The 15,250-nt window shown below is 35.5% G+C and overlaps 1 protein-coding gene across 1 annotated transcript; it reads right to left on the reverse strand.

The window, feature by feature from the left end:
* Positions 1–20: 20 nt before the first annotated feature.
* Positions 21–15,233, reverse strand: LOC112563745 (mitochondrial proton/calcium exchanger protein-like). The gene is made up of 15 exons (XM_025238029.1): positions 15,101–15,233; positions 14,172–14,235; positions 13,491–14,064; positions 12,312–12,455; positions 11,480–11,617; positions 9,622–9,825; positions 7,033–7,293; positions 6,644–6,796; positions 6,422–6,527; positions 5,703–5,905; positions 4,530–4,691; positions 3,969–4,069; positions 3,316–3,457; positions 2,761–2,907; positions 21–2,499 (listed from the first exon to the last, which is right to left on the reverse strand). Exons 1-15 carry the CDS (start codon positions 15,147–15,149, stop codon positions 2,461–2,463), a joined length of 2,487 nt encoding a protein of 828 aa, XP_025093814.1. The 5' UTR covers positions 15,150–15,233; the 3' UTR covers positions 21–2,460.
* Between the last annotated feature and the right edge of the window lie 17 nt (positions 15,234–15,250).

A 15,250-nucleotide genomic window follows, 5' to 3' on the forward strand; every position in this document is an offset into this window, starting at 1 on the left:
ATAAATTCTAACACCACCTGTTTAACCTGATGAATCTTTTATTCATTAGCAACTACTGCATGGCAGAAGTCACAGGGCTGAGCATTTTACATATGTGGTATCGACAGATATGCTTAAAAATTTCAAGGACTCATGTATGCATATCCTGCTTATGTCCGACACATCCTTTCTGCATTACTTAATTTTATTTTTAAAACTTTCTGCCCAATAGCATTTTTTTGTTTGTTTGTTTCCGATAAGCATAAATCTGAAGAGTAAATTTTTGGTACTCCTCAAGAGCAGTAAAAATGTGTTGCTCATTCCATCTAAACCATTAAGCAGTTTTAGAAGTCATTTTTTTTTTTCCATCAAGAAATTCATTCTTCCCATTTGTAAAAAAATCAAAATCAATCATTAACCCTCTTAGCATGGCATAAAAATATAACTATCAGTGGGTGATGTTTGTTTTTATACTTTGCTGCTCTCAGGTAAACATTAGACCAGAAAGCCTATAAATATTTGGAAAGGACAAAACTTGAACTTTGCAATAAAAAGTAATGAAAATTGCCTACTTTCACTCTGGTGAAAGCAATAATCCAAGAAAAATTCAGTTTACTATTCTAGGGTCATGAGCCTGATTGTGGCCCATTGTACTAAGAGGGTTAATATCAACATATAAATACAATCTAAAACCTGTCTTCATACATGATTTGTGCAGGAATGCAACAGTCTAAACCAGATGTTTGATGTTTTTTAAAAACTGTCCATACCATGTTACAAAATATAAAATACACAAAAAATGTAAGTACAAATTCCTACAAAAAGTGCAACTTTCACATAATTAGGCATAAAAAGATCAAATAAGACCTTTATGTGGATAAACTTTTAGACATCTTGCAAAATGACAACACCCATGTGCATCACTTTCATTTGTCTGACAAGTCTGGTTAGCAATCCTAGCATCATAACTGATGCTGGTAAAAAGTTTTCAATAGAACTGCCGAGATTTTGTAACATGTACATATAAACATATACATCTGTGTAGATTCACTTGCAGGTGTTAAAAGCAGTCAGGATGATTAGATGGGGGCCAGTGCAATTATGAAATGCCAGATTTAAAGTATTAGCGCCAACCTCCAAGAAAACAATCAAATCTATAGCATCAAGCTTTTCTTTAGCAACAACTACTGCCAGTTAAGTGTATCTGTAAACAGTGGCTTGAAAAGTGACAAACCAAGCTTGTAATTTTATCAGAACTACATGAAGTGCATGGCTTTAGTAGTGTTCACTTTACCATGCTTCCTATATTTCTGTTATTTGTTCTGTCTGGATGATATACCCTACTAGTCTACTAGAATGTACATAAATTCTAAGGAAAAAATACAGACCAGACTCACTCTCAGTGTCACGCCTTTGTTTAACTTGCTGGCACATACTCCAAATAATCCCCCACCGCTCCAATTGTTTTCAACTTTTCTCACTATAATATTTTTCCCCTTCGTGCACAATAAAAAGTCACCGTTTTTCTTTTTCTGGAACAGACCTAAGACCAACCTGGACAAAGTTAACATCATACTTCAAAAATCAATATTTTTGCCTTGATATGCAGAATGACAAACATTTTTGGTAGTTCTTGCCATTCTTGTGATAAGCATTGATGCACAATTTTAATGATTTTTTTTCTTACGACCAGTAAATTTCACCATATATACCTGAATGTTAGCATAATGGCCTCAGCTTACTAAGAGTATGTGCCTATGTGAGATTCAATCCTGTTCAAGACAAGTATCTATCTTCAAACACATATGTACATATACTCGTATGATAAGTATTTCCTCTTAATTATACATGCCTGCTTTCAAGAACCAGATCAAAGAACAGGACAATGTGTAGAATGTCCCTTTAGGTATATCTGGTTATGCAAAAATAATGCCTGTATTCTGTTTACAAATATACATGGATATATAGTCTATCCACAATTTCCTGTCAGTGAGATCTTTTTATATTGAAAATTCTACCAATAATTGCACACTTCATACTTTTAACAATAGCAAATACAATGAAGTATCAGTCTGCCATGCCCCTGTATTCATCTTCTGCCATCTCACATGCACAGCCAACAAACTAGATGTCTATTGCAATCAACACTATGATAATTAAACATCACACACAAGAAAGCAACAAAAGGCAGAGCTTATGTTTTACCAAAGAGAACATATCCAGTTTAATCAACTGGTAATATGCTTGTTGGAACAAGATAGCAACTCCTATTTTTTGTATACCTACTATAAAATGGTGTTTACAATAGCATGCTATGTTTGTGTGGAATTGCATTTTTATCTATGAACACTTGCTGCTGCTTGTCAATGGAAAGTGGTAACAGAAAATTTCTACAACCCCTTACTCAGTTTTAAAAAATATGCTGGTAACTAGCTTAGATGCTTTATTCCATTTCCTCTTTTAAAAACTTCATTTATGTGATTATCTACCAGGTCTCTTTTCTGCTGAAGTGGCTTCATGCTGAAAAAACAAAGACACCTTTATTTTCATTCACAAACCTTTGTTCCCACAACCTCCATATATGGTAAGAAAATCACAATTTCAGAATGAATATGTTTGCATGAATCGATTCTGATTTCAACCTGTTTCAGAACTGAAATTCTTTGCTTGAAATCTTGTTATATGCATGCCAGATACTAAATTTAAGGACTAAGCATCCAACAGTGAAAAAAACAAAAGTCTGGCTTTCAAACATTCATTATTCTTTTGCCCACTTCAGACCTGAGCCTCTTCAGCTTGCTTTTGTTTCTCTTTTCCTTCCTGTTTTTCTTTCTCCTCAAGCTCCATTTCACACTTGAGCAGATTTACCATCTCTGAAACCTGTTCCTTGCTAAACTTCACATTTTCCTGGGCAAGCAGCTCCAACACCTTAATGACAAAAATTGTTACAGAATTTTGAACTTCTATCAAGAACTCAAAAGCATTTCACACATTTACAGTTTTACATGTATGCTGAAAAATTTTAGGGTTTTTATACATTGATATTTTAAGGATTCAGTCATACATGGCCTGAGGTAGAAGATAATTTCAAATCAAGTCTATCTAGCTACGATGCTAACCATCATTTGTCATTAAAATTTTACAAGTACATTTTAGGGCCTACCATTAATGTTTGACTTGAAAAGATAAACAAGAATTTCTTGTCAACATGCCCTAACTACAAGTATTGTTCACAAACAGTTTTTTTTTCTCGAAATTATGTATTTGTGCACTGGGAAAGGGAAGTATGTAAAAGCATAAAAAAGCATGATTATAAGTCTTGTAACAACCATCTACCTTAAGAGCCAAGTTGATGTCAATTTTACCATCCTTGTCATCATCAAGAACTTCAACAATGCGTTGCAATTTGGTTTCAATAGGTAATTTTTTAAGTCTCTTCATGGCAAGAAGCATTTCATTGATAGTGATGATGTTATTCCTGCAACAAGACATTGCAATGGTTATGAAGCCTCTCCCTTGATCAACATAGGAATACTGCAGGACTACTGGTATGATCATTGTTTCAAAATTAACCTATAGTAAAAAGATGGTACTGTACAAAGAAGAACATTTGAAAAATAAATGTCTTCTTGTCTACAAACTACTTTGACCAACCTATGTCAAATGTCACACTAAACATTTGTATGGCATATTTGCAACAAGTACTATGACATTCTTGGATGTTAAAAGCCTTAACAAAGGCAGAATTACCTCAATCTTAATTTATCATATATTTTCATTTAAACTGCTGAAGAGAGGAAACATGATCTAAGATAGCGATATTTTAGTGACAAGTTGTGTTCATGATGAGTTACAGCAGTGTTCTACCACAGAAATTTTGTTGGAGGCTTATTTAAGTATAAGTTTGAATATGAACCAAAATAAAACCTCCAAAATAAATGTAATTCTAAGCTTCAAGAATCTGCCTCTACAATCTCAAGGAGACTTACTTGCTCTCTGTGATATGTTGCCTGACCTCCTCAACCTTACTTTCGTCAGCCTGCAGTTCTGAACTACTTTTCAAGCGCACCTCCCCAACCTCCACCTCCTCCTGCAGCAAAAAAAACCCCCATTAAATATGCATTTGAAGCCCTGACCCTTACTGCCCTGATAACAAGCTATGCACCATCAGACCACTAAAAAAAATGACAGGTACGTACTGGACACGTTAATGAGAAAATGGTGGAAAGTGGTAACAAAGAGGAACATAACAACAGTTATAATGCACAGCTGATAACATATCCAGAATTGTCCCTGGATTTTGATACTATGTGAAGTTTCCTGTACAAATAAAGTATGTGCTTGTCAAAGCTGAGTAAATGTAATCATGAAATTGTGACCATCAGATAATACACTTTTCAAATGGATGGGAAGAGATAAATGGTAAGCACATCTAAATAACTGAAAAGTTTTACGGTGGCTTGGATGACAAATCATTAAAATCGCACAAATCTTATGTAATGCACTTCAAATTGAAAAGAAAAGGTATCAACAAGACCAATGCCAACAACCTGGAAGCGCTTCTTTTCTGCCTGCAGTTCATCCATAACAGAGTCAATCTGCCCAATCAGGCGATCTACTCTCTTGGTGAGATGCTTGGCAGGCTTTGATTCCACCATCTCATCTTGTGCTGCCCCAGAGCTGACAATCACCTCTTTCAGGTCCATTAAATCCTGCATTGTATGTATACATAAATACACATGCATAAATTGTGCCTATAATAGAACAAACTGACAAATTTACAATACTGATAAAATTGCCAAAAATCTTTCCTGGAAGGTGCAGACGTCCAACTTAAAATCAATTCATTTCATTATGTTTTAGTAATTAAAAAACCACTGGGATGAAAAAAGTAGTATGAGCAATGCTGCAATATTTTCTAGGATTAATTTTCTTTTTGAATTCAACTGAATGTATGGGGAGTGGGTGGGGGTATCCACCACAAGCGACAGCATTCAGGCCTTTGGTGACTATCTCTTACCTTTGACATGAAAAGAGAAATCATTTCAGAATTTTAACAACGGTCTGCGTATATTGCTTAATATATCCGTTCAATAAATAGTCATATATAAGTAAAAGCAACATGCATTTTATCACTGACAAAATTAATACTGTTTATAATGCAAGCATACGTTTCATGTAAAATTAACCAGTTTTCTAAAACTTTACCTATAAAGAGTAAAAATTTCTTTTACCATTCGTGAAAAAATCTCACAGAAAAACATAAGGGAAGAAACTTTATGGAAGGAGTTGGTAAAGTTCGAACAGGGGCGGGGGTGTGTGTGTCTCAGTGAAAGAGATAATCAAAAGATAGAACTTGTAATGAACTAGAGGAAATTAGGGGGGAAAAAACCTACAGATGGGAAGAAGGTTAAGAGATATATCTGTACTTTAGAGAATAAAAATTATGGTTTTATGTATGTTACCTAGAGACAAGATACAATAACTTGCATCTTGAAAGATGACAAACCAAAGCAACTGACATCTAATTTTAATACTTAATATGGCATACAAAATTACTTTGTCTTATATACTACACTCCTTGAAAACACGAATACCCCATGTAAAAGCATGTAGTATAGCTCTCACAATGTTTTTATGACAGAAATCCTCTGAGACTACTGGATTCTCTCAAAGAATCTGTTTTCACTTTTATGATACCTGATAACATTCACAACTCTTACCTCCTTATATTCGCTAATTTCTTCCTTGAGATCTTTCAGTTCTTCTTTCTCAATGTTAAGTTGCTTGTGCTCTGCAATTTCCTCTAGAGCAGTCTCGATCTCCTCAAGATCCTTGACTGTAATATGCTCCTCCTTTTCTGCATCCTTCAGGGCCTTTTGCTCTTCAGCTGTTCCCGTCAGTTCTTTAGCTTTGTCGATTAACACTGAACAAAGCCCCAAGATTGTATCTTGCTAGATATCATTTACAACATACAACATATAGGTTGGATCTTACTTGTATTTCAGAAAATTATTTTATCAATAATCTGCTTAGTTAATTGCCAGACTAAGATATATAGCCCTTTAAATGCAAAGACAAATACATAGGATGATTTTTGCTCAAAAAATCTAAGAAAGAGGTCATATCTAACACCTAACAAGTGAACTTCTGAATTTAAAAAATGAAGACCAATCAAAGCATCTTTGGTGTGACATTTAAAGGATCAAAAATAAAACTGAACGTCATAGTTTAGATTTCAGACCCAATGAAAACCTGATCATTGCCCCACCACACAGATGAGGCCCAACTTTCGCTCATGCACATATTAATATACAGTTACCAAGTGCTTCATTTCTAGTTGTTTAAAAAGTAGACGACTATGGAAACATTTAAATGTGCAGTCTTCTTACTCCTGTATTGGCAACAAAATAAATAATTAAAGAGGTCATAAAAACCTCACGTTCAGATTTGGCTGGTTCAAGGATGAGAGCCTCATCTCGCAAATGCTCTGGATGCTCCATTGCTGACTGTGCAGCCTGAGCCTCTGCCATTTCACGTTCCTGTTGCTGTAACATAATGCATACAAATGTATTATATGACTATGTCTTATAAATGGTAGTTAATCAGATATGTGCGAAGAAAAAGACAACAGAGATGGATGTAAAGCCAGCATACAACTCACCCTCACTCTTTCTTCCTCCGCCTCTTGTTCTTGTCTGCGTGCATCTCGCTCAGCAGCAATGATATTCTCTTCATGCTTGATAATATCCAGGCGTGTTTTGTTGTCTATAGCCTCACCTGCAATCTCAGCAGCCTTCAGTTTGGCCTCCACAGTCTGTGACAGCAGATAAGATTATAATATGTGAATGATTTCTTTCTCCTAGGTACCTTATCAAATTGCATGTAAAATCAAACATCAGATACCACAAATTAAAAGTCCTATCCAAGCTTATGTATGTTGCAATTTACAAACACAAAGAAAAGAACAGTAATTTCCCTTCAACAGAAATAATACAGTATCATGATCAAGGCCTGTGCACTTTGAGAAGCACAGATATCACTAAAGCTCACAGCAGTTGGGGCAGACTGAGCCAGCTCTGTGATAGTAGCATGCAGCTTCTCCTCTTCTGATAGTGTCTCTGGAAGGTACAGCGCTCGTGACAGCAACAGCAGTGATGTTGGAATTCGCTTCTCCAGGTGAAGAGTCAGCCATTGTTGCAGCTGTTCCTTTAACCTTTCCTCAGGAACACCCAAAGCACGCATGCCGCGTGCACGGTTGGCTGATTGCAATTCTGCTATTGATAGGCTGTCAATGCCTTCCTTCAGGATCATCTGACACCATAACAAGACAGTTACAGATTAGATTAGTTAAAGATATAGTTAATAATAACACTGGTCAAAATTTTTTTTTACAAAAGTCATGTTACTCAAATAAAATTAGTCATTTCTTATCAATTTTTATGTGCTCAACATGAATATGACAAACAAAATGCAAAATTGGATCAAGTTTTTTTGTAATCTGCAATGATTATTGTGTACATCACAAAATGCATGCTAATAGTAACAGAAGTATGGTTAATACCTGTAAAAAATCAAGTCATAGACTACATCTTAGATTTCTTTGCCCTGCAGTAGTCAGTCAGCATGGTAGTGGACAATTTTTCCTGTTATCTTTTTTTCATTGTTGCAATATCTTGATGAAAACATTTGCCATGTTCATCACTAAACACAGTACATTTGTCAGGAAAGAAATCCAGATGAGAATGAAAGAAGTGTATCTTTAGAGACATATTGCTGCCAAGTTTCTGATACTGCATCAGCATGTTTTCTGCTAGTTCCTTGTAGTTTTTTGCCCTAACGCTGCCGAGAAAGTTTGTTAAACCGGTCATCTTTGAAGAGCTTTTGAATCTGAGGACAAACAAAACTCCCTATTTAATATTTGCCTTGCTAAGTCGATGGAATTTTTCATGCAGGTATCGGAAAGTGGTAAAGTCTGGTCCACGGCTTTCATGAAGTTCTTTCATCAAACCTAGTTTGATGTACAGGGGTGGTAGCAGGATTTTGTGAGCCTCGACCATATGGAACTGGTCTCAATGCAGATGGAATGTTGCGGTAGACTATTCTCAACTTCTTGTGCTTCATTATCCTGCCGGAAAGAGGAGGAATGAAGCAGAAGTAATAGTCATTTATGAGGTTGCTGGGCTCTCTCCACACTACGGGGACTGCAAATGGCACTGATGGTCTTTTGCCATTTAATCACGTGAAAGCTGGGTTGCACATGCAGCACAGAATACATGCGGGCCCCAAGGCTTGTCTTGGTTGCCAATCTTGCATCCGAAGTAAAGATGATGTCTTCTTCACTTGAGAAGTGATACTTTTCTTCTGGTTGGCAAATGTCACTTCCCCACGAATAAAGCAAAAATTGTCCATAGCATTAACACACTTTCAAGGCATTAGTGTTCTGTATTGTAACTAAATGGATAAAATAATAAGTTTTATGTAACAGTAGCTTAAACTGTATCCCATGAAGTCTGAAATATTTTAAATGCTCAACCTTTCTGACTGGGCTTTATATAGTAGACTGCTGATGTTAGCTCACTTCAGCAGCCACCTGGCAGTAGTATCAGAAAAAGATGAAATAAACTCTGGATGATGTGTGCACGATGGTGTTATGCAATGTGATGCATACATCATTCTAGGCTTATTTAGGATGTTGTTACAGTCCTGCTGGATTAATTTACATGGTGAAACATAGAAAATGAGCTATTATCAAATATCTTCCAAACGAAAGCCAATAAAAAATTTTCATGGGCATGTTCATGTTCAGCACACCAAGATACTACAGATTATGACCTTTTTAAGTCAGTAATAATTTCAATGTTGACCAGTGTAATAATAATTAGGATCTATATAGCGCCTTTCCAATGATTTGCTCATAGCGCCTTACATAAATCACACATAGACTAACGAATATGCATCCATATTCACACATAACATACTTTTACAACATACACTATTCATACAAAGTAAATTACAGACACACATGAAACATACTCATGGCCAGGACAGTCACAGAGAAGTCATCATTCAGAAAAGATGTGTCATAAGTTTAAACTTAAAGAAGGCAAGAGAATCAGAGTGACAAAAGGCTGATGTGTACATGTATCGTTCCAAGTTGATGAGGCTTGGTAGGAGAAAGACCTCTGTCCACATATCTGTCTTAACTAGTGGGACTTGAAGAAGCCTGATGTCAGAAAATGAGCAAAGAGATTGTGTGGGCGTATAGATAGGAGTGAGTTCAGAGAGGAACTGAGGACCAGTGCCAGAAACGTCAGAGATGATAGTGAAACAACCTTTCTTTGCTTCCGAAGGACATATATCTTGTATCACATGCCATTATCTAAATTTATTATACATGTATTTTAATGTGGTTAGATGTACATTCATGTGATAAGTGCAGTCCAACCAAAGAGATTATGATACTGCACAATAAATGGCATTTATAAGCATATCAAACTGTGAAAAATACAGTAATAATTGTTTTGCAAGAATTAAAATACTGTCATTTATATGAAGAAAATCTGCTTAAAATCCAAAGCCATAACTTTTTAAATATTACTGATTTCAATGTGTTATAATTAACTTTCCTAATTCACCTACTTTATCATCAGCAGCAAGTTGTCTGAGCTTCAAGTCAAGCTGGAAACGAAGGAAGGCATCAATACCAATTGGCTGTATATTAAGAACTCGACAGACTGCCTGCAACTGTTGATGGGAGAGATTGTCAAGGGTTATCTCATCTTCAAAGAGCTTTGCAAAGTGCATAATCTCTTCTGTAGTTGGTCGAATACCTTGGCTTCGAATCTGCATAGATCATTGAGGAAGCAAAGCAGAATAGTTAGAAGTCAGAAGGCAAAAGGGATAACGATAATAATGTGTACATGTATTGTGCAGCATCACAACCTGCGAACAGTTGCACTCTATGGGCTAATATAAATCTAAATAAATCTAACAAAAACAGTTGGCTGAAGAAAACCTGTACAATAACAATTTCATCACCCCATGTACAGAACCATGCCACTGGAAAACACCACCAACTTTTAAGAAGCTAACTCCTCAGTGTTGCTGTATATCAGCACATTTTGAATATCTCACAAGTTGCTAGACAGAAGGGATCTGCAACTGATCAGATCCTTCTTCCTTTTCCTTGGGAGCTGATCTTACCCTGAAGAAACTGACTCTACCAATGTAACAGACAATTTTCAGATTACTGCCCTTCTATTTCTATTTCCTTTTTCCACCAGCATTCCAACCGCATTTTGTTCCCAGTATGAAATGGAATCATCTTCGACATATTCTCATATTCACAATACTCTGATTTAAATGGCTGCAATTAACATGACCTCACTGACTCTAAAACAGAAACTCTTATTTTTTTCAAAGAGGAGAGCCAGGGTTTAGCCATACTGCCTCTGTAACTTCATCGGAACTTAGTTTACATAATGTCTGCGGACATGTCTCTTGATAAGCACATTTCTAACATCTATCATGCTGTGTACTATGAAATCTGGAAGATCAGCTCCATTCGCCATAGTCTGTTCATCTCAACCATCAAAATTCTTATCTGCTCATTTGTTGTCTAGACTTTTGCAACTCTCTTCTTGCTGGCTGTCACAGTACCTCATTCAAGTTTCAGAAAATCCAGAACTCAGCTGCTCATTTTCCAGACTGCCGAATCTGAACATGTCACATCACTTCTTCACTCTATTGGCTACTAATTAAAGCTAGAATAGACTACAAGCTCTCAACTTTATGCTATGGATTCTTTGATGGCTCCTCCCCTCTCCACTTTACTGAAATCTTGTCTGTCTACACTCCTGCTCGAAACCTTTACTCCTCCAACTCCTGCATTCTATCCATTCCTCCCACAACGGCAGTCATGGAAAACGGATGCTCTTCCTCTGTGCTGCTGAGCAGAACTCTCTTCCACATCACATTCGCCACTCTGACTCGAAGACTACATCAAAACGTTCAATGAAATATATCTGTTCACTAAGTACTATCCCTGAATTACTATCCTTGACTCCTTTTGCAATATTGTCTGTCATGTGAACCATTATGTAGCTACTCATCTCTACACTGTTTGTAGTAACTTTATCCTTTTATACCTTTATCCACTGTATTACATTCTACTCTTGTACTTCATCTTTATGTTGTTTGGAGTCTTTCACTTGTCATTGTCTGCTACCTATTGTTACATTATTACTGGTCAGCGCAGAGAATACAACCTGATCTTGGTCATGATGTTGCACGATACAATGAAACATTTTATTATTATTATTATTATTAAAAATGAAGTCTAAAATGTTTTCTATTCTCTTAAACATACCAGCAAACTAAAATGAGAAAAGTAATAAATTTTAATACAACAATGCTAAGAAAATCAGAACTATGCAAATTGTGAAAAAATAGGTTATTTACACCGTGATACAGTTATAAACAAAAAAACACTTCTAACCTTTTCAACAAACTGGGAGAATTCTTCAACAGCACCACCCTGCTTTTTCTTGCCCTGCAGGCCAAACTCATGAATAGTTTCCTGCAGGAACTTGGCCATTTGAAGTTTTAGTTTCAGATTCTTTTTCAACTTTTCTTGCTGAACAAAAATGTTTAAATGAGTCAGCAAAATAATAATGGCAGTTTGCTCAATAGTTGTAACATAATGTTCTGCCTGAGCTTGTTCACTTTTCCTTCCTATTTGCTAGTAATGTCAAAATGTTAAAAGCATGAAATAATATTTTTTTAATTAAAAAAAGTAGTGGAGGTAAATTCTTTTCTCCAAATCCAAAGAGTGCTGCAACATGAAAATATAGTTGATTTCTAAAGTGAAATTTTATAATATTAATTCCTTTCACTGTTTGTCAAAATAATCTTCAATGATTTTGCAATAACAAAGAAGATGGCGAATAGTTATGACTCACTTATGGCAGAAGTAAAAAAAAAAATAAAGTCTACACATATATACACAAATTAAATAAATCAAAGGATTTTATAATAAAAAGAATATTTTTAAAATACATGTTACAAATTACATATTTAGTTCTGAGTGCAAAACTATGCACAATACTAAGTCCCAGTTCCTATTTCAGAATATCAAGTACAGATTAGTTTTATGAAATTCAAAGGGAGTTGTAAAATTAATATAAAAAACCAAAACAGTGAAAATATTTTTCCAAATAAGTTAATAGGTGCAGATTGCACACATTTTGTATAGAAGCAACAATCTCTATTGATTATCTTAACATGTAATCCCTGCTGACCCCTTCCGTCCCCTCCAAAAAATTACATACCTCTTTATCTTTTTCAGCAAAGGTGCTTGGCAGCATATTAGGGAAAAGTTTTATGGCAACAGGCAGCAAAAACTCCATAAAGGGAACAAGAATAAATACCAAAAATGGCACCAGTCGGAACATATCAGCTGTGGTTCGAACCAACTGAAAAACAAAATCTCAAAGAAATGAATTGTTTAATAGCCCCATATATGAATGACACCACTAAATAATTTATGGAAGACATCTGTTTATATCTACCTATATTATATCTCATGAAAACGTAATCTTTTGATCACTTAAGATGTTTCCAAACTGTTTTCCAAGTTTAGGTACATGTTTTGTATAATCTTAATAAAGTTGTCTTTCAATAGATCATTCACTTAGTTGATTCCTTAACAAAAAAACATCCAGCATGTAAATGAAAGAGACACACCAGGTATCCCATAAAACACTTATTTAATAATAATAAATGTGTGATTTATATAGTGCTTAATCACACTCACGAAGAAGCATATTCTCAGTGCTTACGATATGTAGGAAACATGGACAGAATAGGAAAGATGGAAGGAGAAACAACTATGCAGATAAGTAATAGAAGACACAAAGAGAAACCAGGGAATAAGGATGGACATAGTAATAAGTCTGCAGAGGAAGACACGCAGGTGGACTAGTTAATTGACTATAATCATAACTATTGATAACTATGTTGATTGGTGCAAGGAGTAAAATGTCATTTATAAGAAATTTATAACATTTATATTTTCTGTATAAATAAAATGAATATAACAATTATAATACAACTGAAATTTATCTAAAAATATCAAAGATATCAGGGCTTCTGCTAAGGCTAAATTCTTTGGGGTCCCAGGGACCCCTTCTTCAGATTTTTAAGGGGTCCCTGTTCTTTGCCCAAATTTGAAGGGGACCCCATTGACGAAAACTGAAGGGGTCCTCCGAACTTTTAATGCATACTGTACACAATTTTTTGCGTAAGCAGAAGGCCTGAATATCAAACCCACTAAAACACACAGTCATGCATTTCAGTTTTTATATACCCTTTTTTCTGCCATTTAATGTACTCTGATGTTGAGTAAATTGGTATACACATTACTAATTACGAGCTGATCATTACAAATTTTTTTGATAAATGCCTTTTTCCTTTAGCACTGAATGTAGTCATGATTTCAAATCCCTTACCTGCCTCCTTTCACGCCGTGTCAGTGACCTTCCATTTAGTACATCCCACAAAAGACGAATGCATATTCTGATGTCAATGAACAGAAGACGGAAGCCATGATAGTAATGCTTTAGTTCAGCAACAACACGCTCCCACAGAGATTTCTTTGGCACAATCTTTGTTTTAGGCTCATCAGGGGTGGTGACTGCATCTTCAACATTTTTAACAGTCTCCTCAACTTTTTCAGATTTAACAACTTTATCTTTCAAAGCCTTCACAGACTTCTCTACTTTAGTTTCTTCCTTGTTCAGTCTAACATCTGTGTGGAAGAAGCCTTGAGCTCCCATGTGCTTGATGAACAAAGAATTAATATCACAAAATCTGGCTAAGTGATGATACTGTTGCTGTTGTTGCTGGTTATGCTGAAATGAGACATGTGGCCATGTGTATAAAAGATAGTTAGACTTAAAGGTATTTTTTTGTAGGCTGATCTTCTGCGTGTCACACCACTGCACCGAGGAAATTAGGTGGGTGTGAGAAAATGTGTTTTTCTTACATCCAAGAAAATGATGTCCTCTGTAGGCAGACTGCACCCTGGAATCAACAAGCAAAACTTTTACTATCTGGATTTTATTTCTCATATTGTTAAACATTTACCTCATCTCTTCTACATAAGAGACATAATAAATCATGTGACTTACCTGACATAAACATGAGTGTGACATACACAGCAGCAACCTTTAAGTCCATGCCAATCCCAGCTGGCTACAAATTAAAAAAAAATTTAGTAGGTTACTTCAGAAGGCATCTGACCTTAACAAAGTTTTTTGAAGCTAATATTAAAATATTCATTACAATGCTTGCTTAAATATAAAATTTTCTTGTATGAAAAAAAGCTATTGTAAATGTGCCACAAATTACACTAGATTTAGATATCTGTAACACAAGTGCATGTTGCACCATTGCCTGCTGATCACATTAACTACACTACTTCTCTGTCTTCTTAGCTTGCAGTTGCAGGCAATAACTTTACCTTGCATAATGATTAACTCTACCTGTACTTGACATCTGCATACGCCTTTCCTGTTCATGCATGGGTTTTACCACAGCCATAATGACATATGGAACATTATTTGTACTCTACTTTTCTATTTAATTACACATTTGGGTTCAGTTGTTAGTGTAATTACTAGGATGATTTTTACTCCCATGAAAACTTTTCCCCATTATTATTATAACTAAATGAAAACATGATGTGAACAGTAAAACATGAAATAATATCACCCTGAATAAAAAATTAACTATAGCAACACAGATGAAAAGTGTTTATTTTACTGCTTTTTATTTGCAATACCCCACAGCGATTTCAAGTTGAACTAGAACCAGAAGGGGTGGAAATTGGAAGGAAACCTACAAGTACCTTATGATTATGATGCAGTAACGTCAATTAAAATTGTATTCACGATACATTAATTAATCTTCTAATTTGGAATTACTTTAATGATAATGAAATATTCGTGTTACTGCTAAAGTCAAGTGAAAACTCAGATCGGATGATGAAAGTTTACGATATCTCCTATCATTCAACATTCGATGGAAGTCAACACAGTTCCAATCAACAGTCACTTACCTTTTGGAATGGCATGGGTCACAAAGGATCCTAGTATGCGGTGTGACATAATGCTGTCAACTGCGTTAACAGATCTATAATTTGACACAGGGTGCGTAGCTAGGTGGCACACGCTACGGTTGACATCTGACAACCATGCTCACGTCGGTG

The sequence above is a fragment of the Pomacea canaliculata genome, linkage group LG5 (genome assembly GCF_003073045.1).
Source record: "Pomacea canaliculata isolate SZHN2017 linkage group LG5, ASM307304v1, whole genome shotgun sequence".
Classification (NCBI taxonomy): Eukaryota; Metazoa; Mollusca; class Gastropoda; order Architaenioglossa; family Ampullariidae; genus Pomacea; species Pomacea canaliculata.